Source organism: Myotis myotis, unplaced genomic scaffold (assembly GCF_014108235.1).
Source record: "Myotis myotis isolate mMyoMyo1 unplaced genomic scaffold, mMyoMyo1.p scaffold_m19_p_6, whole genome shotgun sequence".
NCBI classification, from domain to species: domain Eukaryota; kingdom Metazoa; phylum Chordata; class Mammalia; order Chiroptera; family Vespertilionidae; genus Myotis; species Myotis myotis.
In genome coordinates, this window is record NW_023416368.1 from 78064523 (window position 1) to 78084836 (window position 20314).

General features: G+C 58.4%; 2 protein-coding genes across 12 annotated transcripts in view; one reads left to right on the forward strand and one right to left on the reverse strand.

Moving 5' to 3' along the window:
• Nucleotides 1-3640: 3640 nt before the first annotated feature.
• GPX4 (glutathione peroxidase 4) lies at nt 3641-6059 on the forward strand. The gene is made up of 7 exons (XM_036315669.1): nt 3641-3794; nt 4764-4858; nt 4932-5076; nt 5208-5359; nt 5465-5489; nt 5673-5732; nt 5806-6059. Exons 1-7 carry the CDS (start codon nt 3711-3713, stop codon nt 5836-5838), a joined length of 594 nt encoding a protein of 197 aa, XP_036171562.1. The 5' UTR covers nt 3641-3710; the 3' UTR covers nt 5839-6059.
• A 1154-nt stretch (nt 6060-7213) lies between these two features.
• The window catches only part of SBNO2 (strawberry notch homolog 2), a 54971-nt gene continuing 41870 nt past the window's right edge, over nt 7214-20314 (reverse strand). For 6 of the 11 annotated variants that reach the window (XM_036315663.1, XM_036315660.1, XM_036315657.1 and 3 more), the window contains 22 exons: nt 20041-20174; nt 19868-19958; nt 19637-19779; nt 17112-17230; nt 16640-16745; nt 15799-15952; nt 14768-14944; nt 14151-14248; nt 13406-13488; nt 12820-13011; nt 12393-12562; nt 11872-12003; nt 11260-11395; nt 11033-11145; nt 10845-10916; nt 10656-10764; nt 10401-10475; nt 10177-10320; nt 9706-9800; nt 9226-9629; nt 8428-8618; nt 7214-8334 (listed from right to left, as the gene is read on the reverse strand). In XM_036315663.1, the coding sequence (XP_036171556.1) occupies nt 7865-8334; nt 8428-8618; nt 9226-9629; nt 9706-9800; nt 10177-10320; nt 10401-10475; nt 10656-10764; nt 10845-10916; nt 11033-11145; nt 11260-11395; nt 11872-12003; nt 12393-12562; nt 12820-13011; nt 13406-13488; nt 14151-14248; nt 14768-14944; nt 15799-15952; nt 16640-16745; nt 17112-17230; nt 19637-19779; nt 19868-19958; nt 20041-20174 (3408 nt within the window). In that variant the 3' untranslated portion in view covers nt 7214-7864. Of the gene's footprint in view, nt 8335-8427; nt 8619-8876; nt 8954-9225; nt 9630-9705; nt 9801-10176; nt 10321-10400; nt 10476-10655; nt 10765-10844; nt 10917-11032; nt 11146-11259; nt 11396-11871; nt 12004-12392; nt 12563-12819; nt 13012-13405; nt 13489-14150; nt 14249-14767; nt 14945-15798; nt 15953-16639; nt 16746-17111; nt 17231-19636; nt 19780-19867; nt 19959-20040; nt 20175-20314 lie in introns of all 11 variants that reach the window. The other 5 variants (XM_036315662.1, XM_036315661.1, XM_036315667.1 and 2 more) reach the window with 3 other exon arrangements.

Genomic DNA, 20314 nt, shown 5'->3' on the forward strand with positions numbered 1-20314 from the left:
TGTTACAGGGCAGTGAAAAGCTAGGAAAATTCCATGGCAAGAGGAATAGGGAAACTGAGACAAGAAAGTTAAAACAAGGCCAAACAGTGTGGGCAATTTGCAGCCAGCTTGCAAATAACAAGCCATTATCTTCCCCAGCCAAGGACAGGAGAGAAATGGTTAAAAGCCTCCCCAACGAGAGAATGCAGGAAAGGGGGAGAGATGGGGAAGTCTTTCTCACCCACTAAACAAAGGAATCAGCTGTTTGAGGATGGGAAAAGGAAAAAGGGCAGTTTTTTTTTTTTAAAACTCCCTAGCCAGCGGTTCTCAACCTGTGGGTCGCGACCCCTTTGGCAGTCGAATGACCCTTTCACAGGGGTCGCCTAAGACCATCCTGCATATCAGATATTTACATTACGATTCATAACAGTAGCAACATTACAGTGATGAAGTAGCAACGAAAATAATTTTATGGTTGGGTCACAACATGAGGAACTGTATTTAAAGGATCAGAAGGTTGAGAACCACTGTGCCTACGCAGAGAACCCAGCAGTCTCAAGGCTTAACAAGATAAAAATGCCAGGTGCTTCTCATGATTTCTGGGAAGGCCACAACAAAGTAAAAAGGGACCTTGAGAATTAATCTGTACCAAAACACTCAGCAGGGGACTTTTAAAAAATGTTTTTGATTTTAGAGAGAGTGGAAGGGAGAGGGAGAGAGAGAAGAACATCAATGGAGAGAAACATGGATCGGCTGCCTCCTGCACGCCCCCTACTGGGGATCAAGCCCACAACCCGGGTGACCTCCTATTGGGATTTGAACCACCTTTCGGTGCATAGGACAGTGCTCAACCAACTGAGCCACACCAGCCAGGCTCAGCAGAGGAGTTTTTAAACCTATAGACAAGAGGGTATATAATGCCTCAAACCCCAACCAACTTGCTCTTCAGATTAGTTGAGAGCCCATTCGTGCATGTTATGCCGGATGATAGATTTGCTTGCTTTGCTTTAAAAAAAAAAAAAAATTATTGATTTTTTACAGAGAGGAAGGGAGAGGGATAGTTAGAAACATTGATGAGAGAGAAACATCGATCAGCTGCCTCCTGCACACCCCCTATTGGGGATGTGCCGGAAACCAACGTACATGCCCTTGACCGGAATTGAACCTGGGACCCTTCAGTCCGCAGGTGAAGCTCTATCCCAGTGGTTCTCAACCTTCTGGCCCTTTAAATACAGTTCCTCATGTTGTGACCCAACCATAAAATTATTTTCGTTGCTACTTCATCACTGTAATGTTGCTACTGTTATGAATCGTAATGTAAATATCTGATATGCAGGATGGTCTTAGGCGACCCCTGTGAAAGGGTCGTTCGACCGCCAAAGGGGTCGTGACCCACAGGTTGAGAACTGCTGCTCTATTCACTGAGCCAAACCAGTTAGGGCTGCCTTGCTTCTTTAATAAATTTGATCCCCTTAATAAATTGGTTTTATCACAACACAATCAGGGTCTCTCATTTAAATTCATTTATATGAGAAGACAAGAACCAGGGTGGGACAGCTCTCTCCTGTCTCAAGGTGCTGTTTGATAAGACCGCTCTGGCCTTCTGTGAGCGGTGCCTGTAACACAAGGTCTCACAGTCTGCTGACTGATAGCCTTCACTTTATTTCCTAGGGGTGGGAGGGGGAGGGGCCCATGTTCTCATTTACCATACACAGGCAAATGCACAGACAGGACATGGGTTAATGATTGTTAATGATAATGGGGAGTGACTGCTAATGGGGACAGGGTTTCTTTTTTATATAAAATTTTTAAATTGATTTCAGAGAGGAAGAGAGAGGGGAGAGAGGTAGAAACATCAATGATGCGAGAGAATCATTGACTGGCTGCCTCCTGCATGACCCACACTGGGGATCGAGTCCTTCCTGGAACTGGTTGTCACCCTGGAAAGGCCTCTGGCCAGTGGGCAACTCACCTTCCTTACTGAGGGACCTCAGCCGCCACAGGGGAGCCTCTCTGAAGCCTGAGACTGCCCCAAGTCCCCATGAATTCCATCTGTAAAATGGGGTCCCTCTGGCAAAAGCTGTGAAACCTCAAAGGCAAACCCCTCCCAGAGCCTGGGGTGCACTTTCCCCACAGGGCAGCTGGGCCCCACAGGCTTGCCTCCACCGCTGTTCTTATCGCCTGTGTATCTGGGAGGAAGTCAGGAATGGGGTGAAGCCCCCACCCTCCGTCTCTTACCCTTGGTGTACTCCCTGGGGGCCTCACCCTGCGCTGTTTTTCTGGCAACTCTGAAATGGGTAACAGCAAATAACAAAGGATCCCAACTTAAACAAAAGTGGAAACAGCTGCGTCTTCCTAAGGACAGACAGTCTGGGATACCCAGTGCTGCCAAGAGGAGGAACGGAGGGGGGTTTCCTGAGAAGTGAGGAGGCGCAGCTGAAACAATGCCCCCACCCCCTGGGGTGACTCGCAGAACTATGGAGGCTGGGCTGGAGGAAAGAAGCCATGATGAAGACCATTGTGCAAGAAGGGGCACGTAGCAACCCGGCAGGGGGCAGGGGAACATTCTCCCTCTACTGACTTTACTTCCCAGCTCCACCGTAAGCTCCCTGCTCTACCCTCTGACAGGTCTGGGTCAGGGGCAGAGGGAGGGGGCTCAATGGTTCTCCCAAATGAACCCAGCCCCAAGAATCCTGCCCCCTGCCCTGGATTTTGCAGAAATGATCATGGGAGGGCCCAACAAAGGGATAAGAAGTTGCCAAAGCACAAAAATGCTGCAACCACTATGCAGTCCCAGGGTCAAGCTCCAGTCATGGCTGGGGGATGGGGCAGCCAGGCCTGCTGTGGAATTCCATGACTCAGGTCCCAAGAATGAGGTGGGTCATTTTTCTGCCCTTGTGGCCAAGTGCCTGAGCCCAGAGGTGGGGGCCTCCCGTGCTGCGAGCTGTGCACACACCGCCTGTAATGTTAGAAGTGGAGGCGTCGCTCTGGGGTTGTTTTCCCTGCAAGCACACACCTGGGCACCCCCGCGTGTTCTCCCGGGGGCGGGATCCCACGGAGCCTGTTTTAATGACTCCGCCTCCCCCCGCCCGCCAGGGCTCAGGTGTGACTTATGTAAGTGGCTAAAGGACCGTGATGCTCCCCCGCCCCCCGCTGGCGGACACTGCAGCAGTGGACGACTCTGGCCGGGACACCCGCCTCTAGGTGACCCCAGGCCCTCGCTGGGCGCCCAGATGGGGCCGAGGCGCCTCCCGCAGTCCCAAGATAACGGGTGTCTGGACCCCAGTTTGGTTTTATTGACATTAAAAACAAAACCCCCAGTTTCAAATGAGCTGGAGCGATTTTTCTGCAAGTTCAAAACCCCTCCCTTCGGGTTTCCAGTAGTTCCTCAAGTGGTGTGGCACCCCGCGGCGCCGTGGTCAACTACCGGGTAACTGTTAACGGGCCACCAACGAGCCGCCTGCGTGGAGGCGGCCGCCCACCCGCCAGCGAGCATGCGCAGTCACAGACAACAACAAAACCGCAGCCCGCTCAGGCCCCGCCCCCACATACCCCTCATCCCAGCCTCCCAATGGCTGTCGCTGTCACGCGTCACAGCGCCCTAGCGGCTGACCAATGAGGGCGCTGGTGGGCGTGGCTGCAGGATGGGAGGCCAGGCGCGCCGGCGCGCGTCCATTGGTCGGCTCGGCGAGGGGAGGAGCTGCTGCCTCCGGGGTGCCCCCGCCGCCGAGATGAGCTTCAGCCGCCTGTGCCGCCTGCTGAAGCCAGCGCTTCTGTGTGGTGCTCTTGCCGTGCCCGGTGTGGCCAGCACCATGGTGAGTGCGGTGCCGGCGGCCGGGTCGGCGGGCCGTTGGGGCGGGCGCGCGGCCTTCACCGTGGCGCGCAGGGCCATGGTGACCTTGGGTGGGAACTCGCTGGCCGGACGCAGGCGGGCGGCCGTCGGGACTGTGGGTAGCGCGCGGGCTGGGGTACAGACAGGGTCATGGCTGGGGGTCTTGGCTAGATGTGAAGGGTTGAGCGGTCGGGACCCTCGGGCCGTGCAGGGGCTGCTGCGTCGGGACAGCTGGGGGCCTCTCGGCCACTGGCCCCCAGACTGGGGCCCGGAGAGTGGGGGAGCCCCTTGGGCTGGTTAATCCGGGGTCATGCGCCTCGGGGCGTCACCGCCCCTCCCCCGCCCTGTACGCCCTGGGACACTGAGCGGTGGCGTCACAGATGGGCGGCCGGGAGTCCTGGCTACCGGCCCTTTGTCCCCCGGATGCCGCACTTGGTGGGCACTGGAGCGTCCGAAAGGTTGGCATGGGCCGCGCAGCCGCCGGCTCCCCGGGTCGCTGCAGGCAGCGGCGCCGGTTGCCGGGCAGGCGGCGGCGGCGCCGCGCCCTCGGGCGGCGGAAGGCTCCAGCTTACGGTCGCAGGAGGACGCGCCCCCAGCGGAAGGAGCTTTGTCCCGAGTGTGGGAGGCAGGCACAGCCCGCGGCCTGGAAGAGTGGCTGTTATGCCGAGTATCAGGATCCGGTGCGCGCGGGGGCCTCCACACACGCTGGCGGTGTCCCCCGCCCGCTGGGGCACCTGGTGGGATCCCCAATCCTCCCTGGGCCTCGATGTCTGCAGTTAAATGTGCCCCGCGAAGGTTGCATGCATCTTTGAGGTCCCCCCCGCCCCGTCTGTCTCAGCAGGGATCCATTTGGGATCTCCTGCGGTGGGGACATGGCTGGACGAGTGGGCCGGGGTCTTCGGGCCTCGAGGTCCCCCATCCGCTCAGCCGCTCCCGTGTCTGTGTCTTGCAGTGCGCCTCCCGTGACGACTGGCGCTGTGCTCAGTCAATGCACGAGTTCTCAGCCAAGGACATCGACGGGCGCATGGTTAACCTGGACAAGTACCGGTGGGTACCTACCTGCCTGGTGGGGGAGGCAGAGGGAGGGTCAGCAACTCTGACCACCCCATCCCACCTCCAGGGGCTTCGTGTGCATCGTCACCAACGTGGCCTCGCAATGAGGCAAAACAGACGTAAACTACACTCAGCTTGTCGACCTGCACGCCCGATATGCTGAGTGCGGTTTACGGATCCTGGCTTTCCCTTGCAACCAGTTCGGGAGGCAGGTGCGTGGCCCCAGTGTCCCTGTTGTGCGGGCGTGGGGAGAAGGTCTGCCCGTGGAAGGGAGGACTAAAATGGGGTACACGCTCCCCTCCCCACACACATTGACCCCAGTACCTTCCTTTGCTTGCCACAGGAGCCAGGGACTAATGCCGAGATCAAAGAGTTCGCTGCCGGCTATAATGTCAAATTCGATATGTATAGCAAGATCTGTGTGAACGGAGATGATGCCCACCCTCTGTGGAAGTGGATGAAAGCCCAGCCCAAGGGGAGGGGCATCCTGGGAAAGTAAGTGGGGGGGAGGAGAGGGCAGGGCAGAATGGCTCCCTAGGGGCTGAGGGGGGCGCTGTAGTTGCCATGGGGTTTCCTCATGAATTCTTTCTTTTTTTTTAGTGCCATCAAATGGAACTTCACCAAGGTAAGGAAGGGTTTTGGGGGATAGAATAGGCCAGGACTGTGTCCAAGGCCAGCTCAGTGCCCCCATCCCAAGAGGCCCTAGGCCTGGCCCTAATGGGGCAGCAGGTGGGCTGCTTGCTTGCCCTCAGTCCTCTTGCAGGGGCCCCCCAGTGGACTCTTCTGCTAACACCCCATGTCTCGGCAGTTCCTCATTGACAAGAATGGTTGTGTGGTGAAGAGGTATGGTCCCATGGAAGAGCCCCAGGTAGGTGCCTTTCCAGGGAGCCTGCTGGGGTGGTGCCTTGGGAAGAGATGTTCTGACCCTGCCTCTCCCACAGGTCATAGAGAAGGACCTGCCCTGCTACCTTTAGCTCCACAAGTGTGCACCCCCACATCTGAGCCCACCGCCTGCGCCCCTCGGAGCCTTCCACCCGGCACTCATGACAGTCTGTCTAAAAACCAGCCTGCTGGTGGGGCAGACCCGAGAACCCGGCGTGCACCTCTGCCGGAGGAAGGCCCCTCGGCCCGGCCTGGCTCGCAGCTCTGCACCCCCACCCCTGGCTGCCTTGTGGGAATAAAACATACAAATTGGCTTGCTGGGTGCTTCTGCCTCCCTGGGAGGTCATGGGGGTGGAGTTCCCTTGAGGTTCAGATGCCTGCAATTCACCCTGCAGCCCTGATTCTAATATTGACAGCCCCACCCCTTAGGCACTGGCAGAGCTGATAATTCTTAACTGGTGCTATTCCTGGCCCTGAGCCATGATTTGAGGCCTCTTTTCGGGACCTGCCCAGGGCAGTGGTCTTCCCAAGTGGGCCAAGGTGGGAGGGTGAGGGAGGCAGGCACTTGGAGCCCAGCATCCGAGAGCTGCTCCTGGCTCAGAGCCATGCTAGGCAGGGCCTGCTCAATCGACTGGCCTCATTGTATGGACCCTGAACCAGGCAGGGCACCCAAGCCTGCGCGTGGTCCTCATTTGGTGTAATCGGGGCGGAGTAGTCCACAGTCTTCCCTAAGAGGACGGGGAATAATTTGAGGCCAGCTGTTGGGGAGTGGTATTGCTGGAAAGTGGGCCCCCATCTTCTGGTAGCCTCAGGGAAAGCCCGAAGTAGGGAGTGGGTACCTGCAGGAGGAGGTGGGTTCTGCCACCTTCTTGGCTGGGGGCAGTCCCCTGCCCCTGGACCAGAGGCTTGATGTGCTCCCCACAGCTCTAAGGAGGGGCCTGGTATCCATTCCTGCCTTCAAGACCGGACCCCAGCTCCTGAGCTCTCCTGTCTCTGGGCTGCCCTGCCTGCTTGGAAGGAAACCCTGGGAGAAAACTGAGGCCAAAGCCCTGCACACAGAGGGGAGGGAGCCTCACCACCATGAGGGTCCCAGATGGGCTTCATATCTCTAGTGGGCAGGAGGCAGGGTCTGTTCCAAGACATCACGAGCCTGGCTCAGCCGGTCCAGAGGCAGCTGACTTATGCTGGTGCCAGGAACACAGTGGGCAATGCCCCCAGTGGGTGGATGTATTTCTCCTGCCTGGCCCTCAGCCATAAGGCCAGTGAGTGGGATGAGCCCTTGTGACTGAAAGCAATGGGAGGGGTGTCTGGGCAAAGAGTGGGCCAGTTTCACACACATTCCCCTATGCCCTGCAGATGGTAGCCATCCCTGACCTCATTGCCCAAAGTGGGATCAGGCACCCCCCACCACCCCCACCTTCCCTCCTTCCCGCCCTTGCGGGCCAGAGGAGCAGACAGTCTAGGAAGTAGTGAAAAGGCACATATATTTTAAAAAAGATATTTTTACATATATACACTGAATTATAAATACACATAGAAACCAGGGGCCGCCCACCCCTCCCTCCAGCTCCACAGGCAGATTCTGAGGTCTGGAAGAGGCAGCTGGGCAATAATTTAGGGAGCAGAGAGCAGGTAGAGGGGGAATTGCATATATTAATGGGGGGTCTGCCTCACACAACCTCCCAGAGACAAGGCCCTGAGAACTGGGGGTTTCCTGAGTTTCCAGCTCTAGGGGCCACCCAGTTTTGTGTATTTCAGGGGTTCTGGCATTTCTAGGCCTGAAAAGGTGGGCTGGAGGGCAGGATAGGAGAGGCACAAAGAGGGCAGCTCCACCCCCAGGCCCTGCCTGAGCCCTGAGTGGGACATACACACCTGCTGCCGCCCTGGGCAGAGTGGCAGCATCTCGATCTGCCCAGGCACCGACCAGGAAGGCACTACAGTGGAGGCCTTGCTTAGCTGGATGAGGGGCACCCTAGCCCCCCTTCCTTTCAGTAGTTGGCAGGGGGACCGAGCCCTGCTCACCACCCACTTTGGTACAAGACCTTATCTGTATAGACCTGGTGTATTACAGATAAGTTTCATCCAGAAAGAACACCTGGCTGGGGGCACAGCCCAGGCCTAAGAATTGGGAAAAGGGGGGCTGAACTGGATGACGCTCTGCCGCTCGGGGCCCCCCCCACCCCCTGGCACCCCTGCACCGCCACCCAGGGGGCCAGGGGGCTCTGGGGGCGGCACAGCATTGAGGGAACGCAGCATGTCCTCTAGCACCTCCTTGAAGTTGATGTCGCAGCCCTGGTGCACGAGGGTAGCAGGGTCAGCTGAGGCATCAGGGGTACCCAGTAGCAGAGTGGGCGCAGGGTCCTGGGGCAGTGGAAAGGTGAAGGGTGAGGGCGGTGGGAAGACCTGGGCTGGTGGGCTGTATGTGAGGTCCAGGACCTCTCCAGGACCACAGGGCAGTGCAAGTGGGCACAGGGCAGTTGATGGCACAGGGAAGCCCTGGCCATGCGCTCTCTTGCGCTTCACGTCTGCGTCCATGTGTTGTAGCTCCTGTAGCACACGGGACACGCAGCCCTCAGGGATCTTGATGCCTGCAGGGTGTATGGGGTGGCAGGTCAGGGCCTCGGGTGCAGAGCCCACCAATCCCCATAACCCCCTTTCCACTGGCACACCCACCCACTCACCAACTTGCTTCTTCTTGTCCTTGGTCTTGAGGCGAACAATCTGCAGGTAGCTGCTGCTGGTGACATCAGCCATGACAGCAGCGATGCGGCCCCACACGCGCAACAGTGCCCCGCACAGCATGTAGTGGTGCCGCAGCCTCAGGCCCTGCACACAGTCCTTGCCTTCCTGCACCAGCCGGCATTGCCGGTTCCTGCGTGGCAGGCAGGCAGGGCGGCTCAGACACTCAGTGCCCCACACCTACCCATGATGACCTGCAGGCTCCTCCCCCATTCTAGCTCAGCTCATCTCTGTGCCACCTCTTGGGGGTCCTGAGATGCCCCAGATGCCCAAAGGGCCCCGTACCCTGTGTGGTGTGTGGGACCATCCCTAGTAGAGCTGCCCAGAGAAATGGAGCAGGACTGTCTAATGCAGTGTGCCCCCACCCACTCAGTCCAACCTGGGCCCTCACCACGAAGTGTGGCTGCAGTGCTTCAGTGACAAGGTGTAGTTACTCTCCCAGAGCTCCCTGGCCTCCTCCGCCGTCACCTAGGGGAACACAGTCATGTGAGACCCTGAATGAGAGACCCGTCCACACTTCTAGTGCACAATTGGGGAAACTGAAGCCTGCAGTGCCCCAGGCCAGCTCATCTCAAATTTGGCAGCCCTCTCCTGGTGGCCAGCTGGGCTGGGCAGAGAGGGCAGGCCTGGGGCTGCAGAAGCCCCAGCAGGGAAGGGTCACATAATAGGGATACATAAGCCCAGGGACATGAGCATCCTGGGGGCCTCTCTGCCTGCCTCCTCCCCGCCCCCATCCCTACCCGGTAGAACTTCCGGCACAGGCTGTCGAAGGTCTCCAGCTGACTCTGCCGGCCGATGTTGGGCTTGTACACGGTGAAGAGATTGCTGCGATTCTGCTCAGCCAGGAGGCAGCTCGGTTTGTTGCCACGAGCCTGGGCAGGGGGTCTTGTGAGGTTGGGGCAGACAGGGACACAACCCAGGTGGGGGTTCCCATGGTGGGTGTGCTGGAGGGGAGGAGGCTGGAAGCTGGACCCTCCCCCTCTGCTGTACCCTGCTTCCAGCACTGTCCCCATTTCCCTAAGCCTGGGGTTCTGCCCCCAGGTCTGCCCACCTTGTAGGAGAGATAGAAGCCATCATGGGGGCCTGTCAGCTCCAGTGATCTGGTGTATGCCTCCTCCCACTTCAGGCCACGGTCCACAGTGATCTGCCACGGCATGTGGGTGTTAAGGATGGGGGTGGGGGCATGAGGCCAGGGTCAGGGGAGGCCGGTGTCTGCTCACCTTGTAGAAGATCACCTGCCCGTCCTGCGGGTGGCCGGGGGCCAGAAACACCTGCTGGCTCTCCTCGTAGATCTCCTCAATGCCCGGAGCCAGGTCTGGGGAGAGGACACCAGGTGAGATGGGTGCCACCCGGAGGGCAGGTGCCTGGTGCTGCTCAGCTGGCTCTAGTTCTGGGCTTTGGGGGGGGGGGGGGGCCATCAACCCCAAGTTCTCAGGTGCCCCGCAGAGGGAGAGGTTCCCCAGCAGAGTAAGCCTGGCCCAACAGACAATGAACCCCTCAGAACCCTCTCCACACAGCTGTCCTGGGGGCAGTTAAGTAAAGTAGGGGTCTATGCTCTCTGTAAAATTTATGAATAAAAGCTTTATTGGTACGAGGCTCCCTTGGCCCTTGGTGTTCTTGGTGAGGGCCTGGTGTGTGGGTGCTGGCTGTCGGTTCCTTTAGGCCCTTCCCTCTCCCTTGGTGGCACTCACCCAGGATGCCCATGTCATATTTCCCCTCCTTCTTGTCGACCTCAATGAGGTGGTCGAAGGTGTCAGAGAAGTACTGGAACAGTGCGTTCTGCTTGTGCACCTCCAGTCCCAGAATGCGGTTGAGGAACTTGGTGATGGAGCAGTCTGCGGGGGCAGGAGGGCCTCAGGCTGCGTCAACTCCACCCACTCCCTACCCAGCCCACTGGAAGGTGAGGGGGACTCACCCTTCTCCACATCTAGGCAGCCGGTCCTGGACTCCCGCCCACCGATGCCAACCGATAGCAGGCCCTGCTTCATGTCTGCAGAAAGGGAGGGCTTTCACACGTGCCTCTTGCCCCAAGCCCGCCCCAGGTCCCTCTGCCACTAGTGTCCCTTTGGTATGTGTCAGAGGGTTATCTGGACACAAATTCAGTCTAGCAATCCCAGTGCCCCGCACTAGTCCTCAGTGACACCCCCCATGTGCCACATCCCCAGCTCACCCCGGAAGAAGGCAGCGTCCCCTCCTGGGTAGCCCTGGGGCAGGGGCACCTTGTTCTCCATCTGGCTCAGGATGGTGTTGAGGACGCAGCTGAGAGCCCGGGCACCATACTGAGCAGAGAGGCCAGATCAGAGGTTGGACTTGGGTATCCAGAAACCCCTCCTCTCCAAGCACCCAACCGCCCTGGTACCTTGTTCTCAAAGTTGTACTTGCTCAGGTCTCGGGATTCAGTGGCGCGGCGATCCCCGTGTGTCAGAGCCCCCTGCCAGGGATGGGGAACTGTCACACCCTTCTCCACTCCCCTCCTCAGGGAGCTCCCTCAACAGCCCCCCTGACCAGCTCTCGCCTAGCTCATCCTGGTCCAGCTCAACCACTCACCAGGCTCTCTAGTCGCTTGGCGACAATGGAGGCGAACCTGCGCTCCCCAGCCAGCTCTGAGATGAGGAAGATGTATTCTGGTGCAGAGACCTGGTTGGATCGATGGGTTCGGCCTGGAGACAGAGGGGGCTCTCAGGGGCTGCCCCAGTGGGGCAGGACCAAGGCTAGGGCAGGCTTAGGGCAGGGACAGGGAAGAGCCGGGTATCCTGGGGAGGGGCAGGGCTCACCAAACTGCTGGATGGCACGGTCTGCACTCCAGGGCAGCTCAAGTGTCATGTGGACCCGGCGCCGCTGGTTCTGGACCCGACGGTCAGCTTGGAGGGAGACTCCAGAACTGGAGGCCTCTGAGATGATGGCCACGAGCTGGGGGAATGCATACGGGTCTGGTTGGTGGCTTTCTCTTACTTTCCCATGTACCTATGCCCTGGGTCACCCTGATGTATTTAGGGTGACCCACACAGCAAGTTGAGGTACCTTCCATCTGGGGGCAGGGGTTGGCCACATGGGCTTAGAATGGAGTGTGGACCATCCCTGGGTCACTCCTGAAGCAAGTGGCTGCCCCACCGATGCCCACTTTCCCTGTTTCCTCGGGCGGCTTCCACCCGGACCAAAGGCAGGACAGCCAGGAGCTCTGTGTCCCCTCCCAGCCCCCCGACTCAGGCACACATGCACACTCGCATGCACACAGCCATAACAGGGATGGGGTGGTTAGTGGTCCAGAGGTAGCCCCTTAGGACTCAAGACCCCTGCGCCTCCCCTGTCCGGGGCCTCTCTTAAGCTTTTCCTCCCTGCCCATGTGCACTGGCACACAGGGGTACCCTGCCCCCGTGCCCCCTCACCTTTTCCCCTTTCATGAAGCGCTCCTTTTCCCTGAGGTTCACATGGTCGATGGAGAGGCCCTGCTCTGCCCGAGACTCGAAGGCAACAGTCCCGTCAGACCTGGACACCACACGGCCCTTCCTACCGGTCATCTGTGGCAGGGCAGGGACAAGGGCAAGGAACAGGCTGTGTGTGAGGGGAGGGGTCAGAACAAGGTCTCTGCCCTGAGACCAACAACCTGGGGCTACAAAGGATATGAGGTGGCACCAGAGGCACAGCCCAGGAAAGAGCAGAGTTGGGTGGGAAGGAAGGACTTGCAGGGAAAACTGGGGATGGGGGTCCAGCCTGGGGCCTGAGGGCTGCACCCAGAACCGGCAGGCCCAGGGGCACACAAGGCGTCATGGGAGATAGGCACTTTCTGCCCCCCTGCCCCATGCTGGACCCTGCAGTTGTCCCCCATCTCACAGTGTTGGCAGGGACCTGGAGTGGCCACCAGGGGGCACCAAAGCCTCAGTTTGGGTGGGGGGGCCCCAGAGCTCACCTCCGCCACATGCTCAGGGCCCCCTAGTTGGTCGATGAGCTCATCCAGGGTGTTGACTGGCAGTTCCCGGCCCAGCACTAGCACCTTGGCTAGCAGGTCCTGCTTCAGCCGCTCCACCTGCTCTAGGATGCCGGGGCCATGGGGGTCCCGCTGTGGGGGGCACAGAGGGCCTGTGGGGCCACAGAGTCAGGAGGGACTGGCTAGGTGACCTGCCCACAACCCCACTCACAGGACTCAGCCTACTCAAGAGTGGTCCCCGCCAGCCTTGGGGACAGCCAGGTACAGGGTAGGTGGGGGGCCCCGACATTCTCCCTAACCCGACTGTATGAACACAGCTTCGTTGCTGACCAGCTGTGGGGTGCTGACTTCCCTTCTCTGAACCTATTCCCCATAAGTAAAGAAGGGAAATGTGGGTCACAGGCCTCACCGCGGTCGTCGGCAGGAAGCCCAATGGCATCCACGATGACCACGTCATCGTCCACCAGGGATTCGGGGGAGGAGTGGAAGTCACTGTCCAGGCCAGCATCCGACTCGGTACTGCTGTCGTCGCTGATTCGGATCACACCTGCTGCCTCATATGTTGGCCTGCACGCCTTGGCCCCACGGCCCCTCGGCCGCCCTGAAGGGGAGGAGCCAGGGGTCACCTTGGCCCAGCCCTGCTTCTCCATCCTGTGGGGGTCTGGCCTGGGGTCCAGCACATGGCAACACATGAGCAGGCAGTGTGGCCAGAAGTTGCCCCCACCAGTTCGTCTTGGGAACCTGCGGTCGGGGCACCCTTCTTACTGCCCCCTGGATGCCCTCCTTCCAGGATGCCTGTGAGTTCACGCCTCCCTAGCCCACCTTTGCAGGCGGATGCTGGGGAAGGGCACCCTGTGCAACAGAGGGAGCAGCAAGAGTGACCAGCTGACCTGGGATGATGCTCAGAAAGGAGGGGCTGGAGAGAGGCAGCAGGAAAGATGGGAGGGAGGCCCAGGAGGGCCACAAGCCAAAGCTGCAGGCAGGTGGGTGCTTACGTTTTCTCTTACTGCCGGCCCCTCTGTCTCGCTTTCTTTTGGTTGAAGGAAAGTGCTTCTGAATTAGTGACAGGAAGACGCCCCTGAAAGTGAGAAGCAGAGTTTATTCTCACTACGAAGAAGAGCAAGCTGTCCTGTCCGCCGAGTGCGATTAGGTCCAGAGGACAGTGGGGCAGAGTCTCAAGGGGCAGTTTTGCTGCGATGGACTGGGTGTAGGGCTGGGGGTCTGGGTGGAGCTGACTACCTCTGAGGGACAAGGGGGTGGACACATCTGGTAACTCCCAAGATCAGGGTAGGTGGGCTGGGTATGTGGGGCTGGGGGCTCCTGGAGAAAGGAGGCAATGCTGGGCCATGGGGATAAGCCAGAATGAGGGGGGGCGGCACATTGAAACCCATGCTTCCCATGGGCTGGGAAGAGAGGCTTGGGGTTTTGGGGACCCTGAAGGCCACTCCCTAAATTTTGAGGAGTCCTTCTTAAAACAGCACTATCCCCACATGGGGGGACAGGCTCCTAGAAGCTTCATTCTGAAATCTTGGTACCCTCCACCCTCTGATCCCCAAGTCACCACAGTTAACCCTTGTGGCTTTAAAGCTAAGCTGCGCCTGAGGTGTAAGGACAGGGATCAGCAAGTGAAGTCATGGGGCAGGGCCAGGCCACAGGTCACTGGTGGGGAGGCCCAGCGAGCCACAGAGTGAGGGATTCCCTGGTGTGGCCACCCTGCCCACCCCCGCTTGCATCACTCACTCGGCGGCTGAGACGAAGCAGTCAAGCTGCCCATCTCTTTCATCCAGCACCTCCCGCGTCCGTGCCTCGCCTGTGGACTGCAGCCCAATGACCACGCACTGTGGGGGATGAGGTGGGGGTGAGCCCACTTGGAACCCCCACCCATAGCTCTGGAGCATGGCCCCAGGGGGCCAGAGGGAAGCCCCTGAAGTCAGAAACCCAGCCTGCCTCAGTTTCTCCTTCCTTCCTTTCTCCCTTTGGGTGCCGTTGGCTGCCAGGGCCTCACACACCCAGACCCATGAAGGAACTCTGCATTGAAGCTAACATCTGACCTCAGCTCTCCAAACTCCCTCATTACTATGTCTTGTTTCTTCTGGGGACCTGCCCGTTCTGGACATGGAGAGCCCAGGGCAAGGCCACTCCTGCCCGCTGCTGCAGGGAGCTGGGGTCAGGTGGGACCAGAACCTTTCGGACCTCAGCTCACCTTTGTTCTCCTGGACTCAGTCCAGCTACATTAGGGCTTGTCTGCAATTGTGAGATGGATATTGGTGCCTGTCCCACCAACTCACTCCCTCAGGCACCAGTGTAGGCATCTGGGGTGCAGCCATGAGGCCCAGCTACCACTGCCGCCCACTCACCTTGTCCTGGGCCAGTTCCTCCCGGGCCAGCTCCACCAGCCGGCGCACCTTGGCGGCAATGCACAGATACTTGAAGAAGCGCTGGTGGGCCGACCAGAACTGACCCCACAGGGACTTGCGGGACTCCAGGCCAATCCAGTCAGCTGCCTGCTGGAACACGCTCAGGGCCTCGGCCCACTGCAACGACACACCACACGCGGCCCAACTCACTACTGTCCGACTGTCCCCTAGGCCCCACCCTGCTGGAATGTGGGGCCAGGGTGGGGGAGGCTTGTGTGCAGAGCAACACAAAGGCTCTGCCGATACCTGAACAGTCAGAAATGTTAAAAAAACAAAACATGTGGTTCCGCCTGTGGGCCATGATTTCACAAAGGGAAAGGGCATCTGCGGTGACTCTTGCGGCAGTTATCAGAGATCCTGCTCCCAGGAGACACTGGGCCATGTCTGCGACATCTGTAGTTGTCATGACTGGGAGCTGGGGTTCTCCTGGCATCAAGTGGGTGGGAGCCAGTCATGCTGCTCAGCACCCAGGACGGACGCCCACATAGGATGACCTGGTTCTGATGTCAGCAGTGCTGAGGGGGAGACCCTGTCTTGGTTGGAGGTAAGGATACAGCACAGGCAGAGCCAGTGTTCAGGGTTGTCTCATGTAGGTGTGTTCTGACAGTGAGGACACAGGAACCCTCCACACATGGAGAAGATGGTGAAGATGAGGGCCAGGCCACAGTGTACAGAGATGTGGACACTGGAAACAGCTTAGAAAGTACTCATGACATCATGGGGAGGTTGGTGAGGCCCAGCTGCATGCCCACATCACCACAGTCACATAAGAATCCCCGCCTTGAACAGAACTGAGTCGCTAGGCTCCAGCCACAGACCTTGACAGGAGGGCTGGCTGCTTCCTCCTTTCTGTAACCTGACAAATCACTGTAGTGTTTTTAAAGACAGATGCTGAAGGTGACAGGGATGTAATTCCAAGAGGAAATGAATGTGTGTCTATGCAGTTAGAGACCCCTGGGCACACTGCTCACCAATAGGGCTGCACGGTTATAGACCCGCTCGAAGGTCGGGTCCAGCGGGATCTCCTCAATTCGAAAAGTAACACCACTGAAGCTGAGCTGGCGAGCAATGTACATGCCACTGACCTTCATGTCCATGGCCACGATCTCCATGGCACCCACGCCCCTGTGGATGGAGACAAGGTTGCCTGAGCATTGGCAGGGACCTGCCTGACCACATGCTGAGTCCCATCAAGTGGTGGAGCTGTTCTGTGGAAGGGCTGACATCTGGAGCTGAGCCCTGGAGGGCAAGGAAGGGACAGGTGCACAGAGGGAATGCAGACAGCAGGTGCAAAGGCCCTTTGCTCCCATCTTCCTGACCCTCCTGGGCTGAGGAGGGGTTGGGGGGGGAGGGTTTGCGGGGGGAAAAGCAGGGAGGGGCCCTTTCTCCTAGAACAGCCGTGGGCAAACTACGGCCCGCGGGCCGGATCCGGCCTGTTCGGCTCTTCTATCCAGCCCGCGGAGCCGAAAGAGCGGAGGGTTCTCTTGCTCTCCCCTCCGCTCCTTCGCCAGCAGCAGTATTAACATGTATTAGTTCACACAAACACTCCATCCATGCTTTTGTTCCGGCCCTCCGGTCCAGTTTAAGAACCCATTGTGGCCCTCGAGTCAAAAAGTTTGCCCACCCCTGTCCCAGAACGATGGAAAGTGTAGACAGAGAAAGGGCAGGATTTGTGTTTTAAGTTCACTCTGGTTGCTGGAGGAGTGTGGGCCCGGATGTGGACTGAGCACACTGATGCCAGGCCTCTGCATGTGATGAGTCCCCTTGTGGGCCTCTTAGCTGCCCCTGACACAGGCAGGGAGGGGCACTCACCTCTTCTCAATGGCGTGCAGAAAGTCCTCAAAGGTCCGGAAAGGTGTACCCTCACCCCAGATGCCCAGACGGCTCATGTAGATCATGTTTCGGGGTTCAGAGGCGCCTGGGGAGTTGGAGGTGGGAGTCACCATCAGCTCCTCCAACCCAGCAAGGTTTGGGGGGGATAAGGGACATGGCACCGGAAATGACCCAGGGACCAGGTACAGGGACCTGAAGGTCCCAAGAAAGCACCCACAGCCAAGGAGCTGGAGCCAGTTGGCAGAGGGGAGTCCCTGATAGGGGCTGGCATCCACGAAGATGTGGAAGTTACCACTGGCCCAGGGAGAGTGAGCTCCACCTTTGGGCCAGGCTTCGAGGTCAATGTGTGGATGGCACTTGTGATACCCCCACTATGGCTACACCAGGCCAGACAGCACTGAGTGTGTACGTGATCAGGCTTCCTCCTTGCCCCTGGCAGCTGCCCCCTCACCTGTGGCACTGGCATAGACCACCCTGGCCAGGGGCAGCTTGTTCTGTAGGTCCAGCACGGCCTTGCCCATCTTGGTGGAGCTGGCATTCTTGGCTTTGTGGCACTCATCAAACACGATCGTTGGTAGGTGCGAGTTAAGGGCTGTTCTGGAAGGTGATCATCCCAGCCTGCCCCCTCCTGGTTCAGGGAGCTCCGCAAGGTGCCCGGGGTATATGTGTGTCTGACCACAGATGGGGGCCTTGGAGTATGTGAAGCCACCAGAATAAGTGAGAAGCAGCCTCTTGGCCCCTACACAACTACTGACGGAAATGAGTGTGACAGCCTTTTGAAGAGCTTACAGATGACACTGACACATACGGGCACCAATCACAGGAGCCTCTGGAAAAGAGAGGGGGGCCATGACTTCCCACCAGAAGCTGGGGTCTCTATGACTTCTCACAAATCTACACTAATCCCATTTAAAAAAAATATATTGAAGAAACAGCCCTGGCTGGTTGGGCTCAGTGGATAGTGTCAGCCTGCGGACTGAAGGGTCCTGGGTTCAATTCCGATCAAGGGCATATGCCTGGGTCACAGGCTCAATCCCCACTAGGGGGTGTGCAGGAGGCAGTCGATCCATGATTCCCTCTAATCGATGATGTTTCTATCTCTCTCCCTCCCTCTCCCTCCCTCTCTGAAATCAATAAAAATATATTAAAAAATATATATTGAAGAAACAAATTATCATACGATGTAGAAAGTTCTTAATATTTTAAGGGGGAAAAAGTTACAGGCAGGCCCTCTCCCTCTCAGGAGCATGCCCTCACCTGTCCCACCTCCCTCTTCTCCACCCTCCCCCAGCCCCCAGCACATTACCTTTGCCCTTCCCTCTCCTAAGCTACAAGGGCCCTTCTTTTGCTTCTGAAACCTCTTTCTTGAGCCTATGCAGCCCAGCTGGCTCACTTCTCCTGCCTCTGTAACTTTCTAAACTTTCACTTACAATTTGAAAACCAAAAGTTACAGACAAGTATGCCTATACTGAGCCTATTTTAAAAACAAGGTTTACACAGGTGCACATGTACACGTGAAGTGCATGTAAAGGGGGGACAGAGGATTTGTGAAATCCAAATGAAAAGGTGAGTTTGGGGCTAAGCATGCAGCCCCTGGGGTCGAACACATTTTTTTACACTATCCTCTCCCCCAGGCTGTGCAAGGTGTCATCTGGGTGCCCAGGACGCACCAATAACCTTGTTTCTTCTTTGGGCACCCAGCTGTTCTGCATTACTTAACCAGTAAATCCATACACTTGCCCACGTGACCAGAAAGGACACACAGGGCCCACGTCTCCCTTCTTATCTCTGACTGGGACCAGGAGCACCAGAGCTGGTCACCCCCCTTCTGAATGACCCAAGACACAATGAGAAGGGGTGATGGGGCTCACACAGGGCTGCATATAACACAGAAGCTGGAAACCCCCAGAATGCCCCTGTGACAGGGAAATGGCTGAGCAAGGACAGAACAGAGCAGCATGCTGCACAGTGACAAGCAAACCTGCCCCGGCTAAGGTGGGGAGAACAGCAACATGAGATGGCACACAGAGGACAACCTGGGAAGGTGGCACGATGGAGGATGAGCACCCACAGGATGCCCATAGCACCAAGCCAGCCCAGGGCTGCACAGAAGGGACATGGGAAGCAGCCTCCATGCCAGGGGCAGATCCTGTGAGTACAGGGGAGTTTGGGGAGGGGTGGGGGGGTGGTTTGCACAAATCCCCAGAACTGAGGGCCTCCCACCTGGTGCCCCACTTACGGGGTGAACCTGGGGGCTGGGGTTTGCAAAAGTTAACGAAGACATGTTAAACTGTCTGTGCTCTTGCTGCCACTTTCCTATTCTTTGCTCTTCTAGTCGGTAGGAGTGGAAGATGAAGTTATCTGAGTATCCAAGTTTTGAGAGCGAAGGAGGGAAAGTTACAGACCCCCAAATCTTGGGGTGGGGACAGGAGGAAGAGGTCCGCACTCCACACGCCTGCCCAGGTGGCACCTTCCCACTACCAAACACCACCCAGAGCCTGTGGTCACAGTCCTGTGGGCTGGAACCAGGGGGCCCAGCCAGATGGTGAGGGGCAGACAGCAGAGGTCACTGAGAGGGAGCCTCCCCTGGGGACGAGTCTCCCAGGCACAGGGTCCTCTCACAGGAATTCCTCCCCCACCAGCTTCACGCCCTGGCCTCCAGGACTCCCGGAGCCCCTCCAGCGCCTCCCTCAACCCTGCTCCTCCTACTCACAGGCCCCTACCCTAAACCCTACCCCTGCAGCCACACCTCCCTCCCCTTACCCCCACCCTCCTCGCCCCTAGGCCCTGCCCCCTCCAGCCCAGTCCCACCCTCATTCCTCCCCCTCCTTTGACCACTCCAGTCCCCTCCTCCTCCCCCCCTTGGTGCCCACCTTGCCCCCTCCTCTACTGTACCTGTTCCCTCCAACCCCCTCCCACCCTCCGGTGCCCCTCTGCCCCCTCCTTCCTTCCCACCCCTCAGTGGGCTAGGATACCACGCCATCAAAGGCCGCCCCACACCATTCTAGGATCTGCCTGATTCGAGTGCGATGCTGCCCACCAGCCTGGCTCTCCCCAATCAGGGCGGAGTAGGTAGCGAACAGGACACCCTCTGAGGTAGTGTTGTCACCGTACTTGATCTGGGGAGAGGGGTGGGTATAGGCACGTTTGCAAGGTCACCAGGACCCACCCCTCGCCAGGAGATGGGGGAGAGGGCCACCCACCCACCTTGCTCAGCGCGTGCACCGAAATGTCAGGGGCATTGATGTCACGCAGGTCACGCTCAGCATCGTACTTCAGATCGTTGGAGACGCTGAACCTGGAGGGTGCAGGCTGGTGGGTGTCAGCTATCCCCCACACCCCCTGGTCCCGTCCACCCCATGTACAGGGGGGACACTTACCACAGGGACTTCTTGCGGCCCCGAAGGTAGTTCTCAAGGATGATGCCAGCCACAGTGCGCCCTTTGCCCACTCCAGCACCATCGCCGATGAGGAAGCCTGCACGCTGCCCACTGGGGAGCAGGACCTCGTGTTGCTGTAGGTGTGTGGGGCAATGATCAGGACCCCCCCCACAGGACGGAGTCAGGTGGGCACCAAGACACCCCCGCCCTATGGGATGGATTGGGTAGGCACCAAAAACCCCCCATGGGGTACAGAGTCAGGTGGGGCATTGAC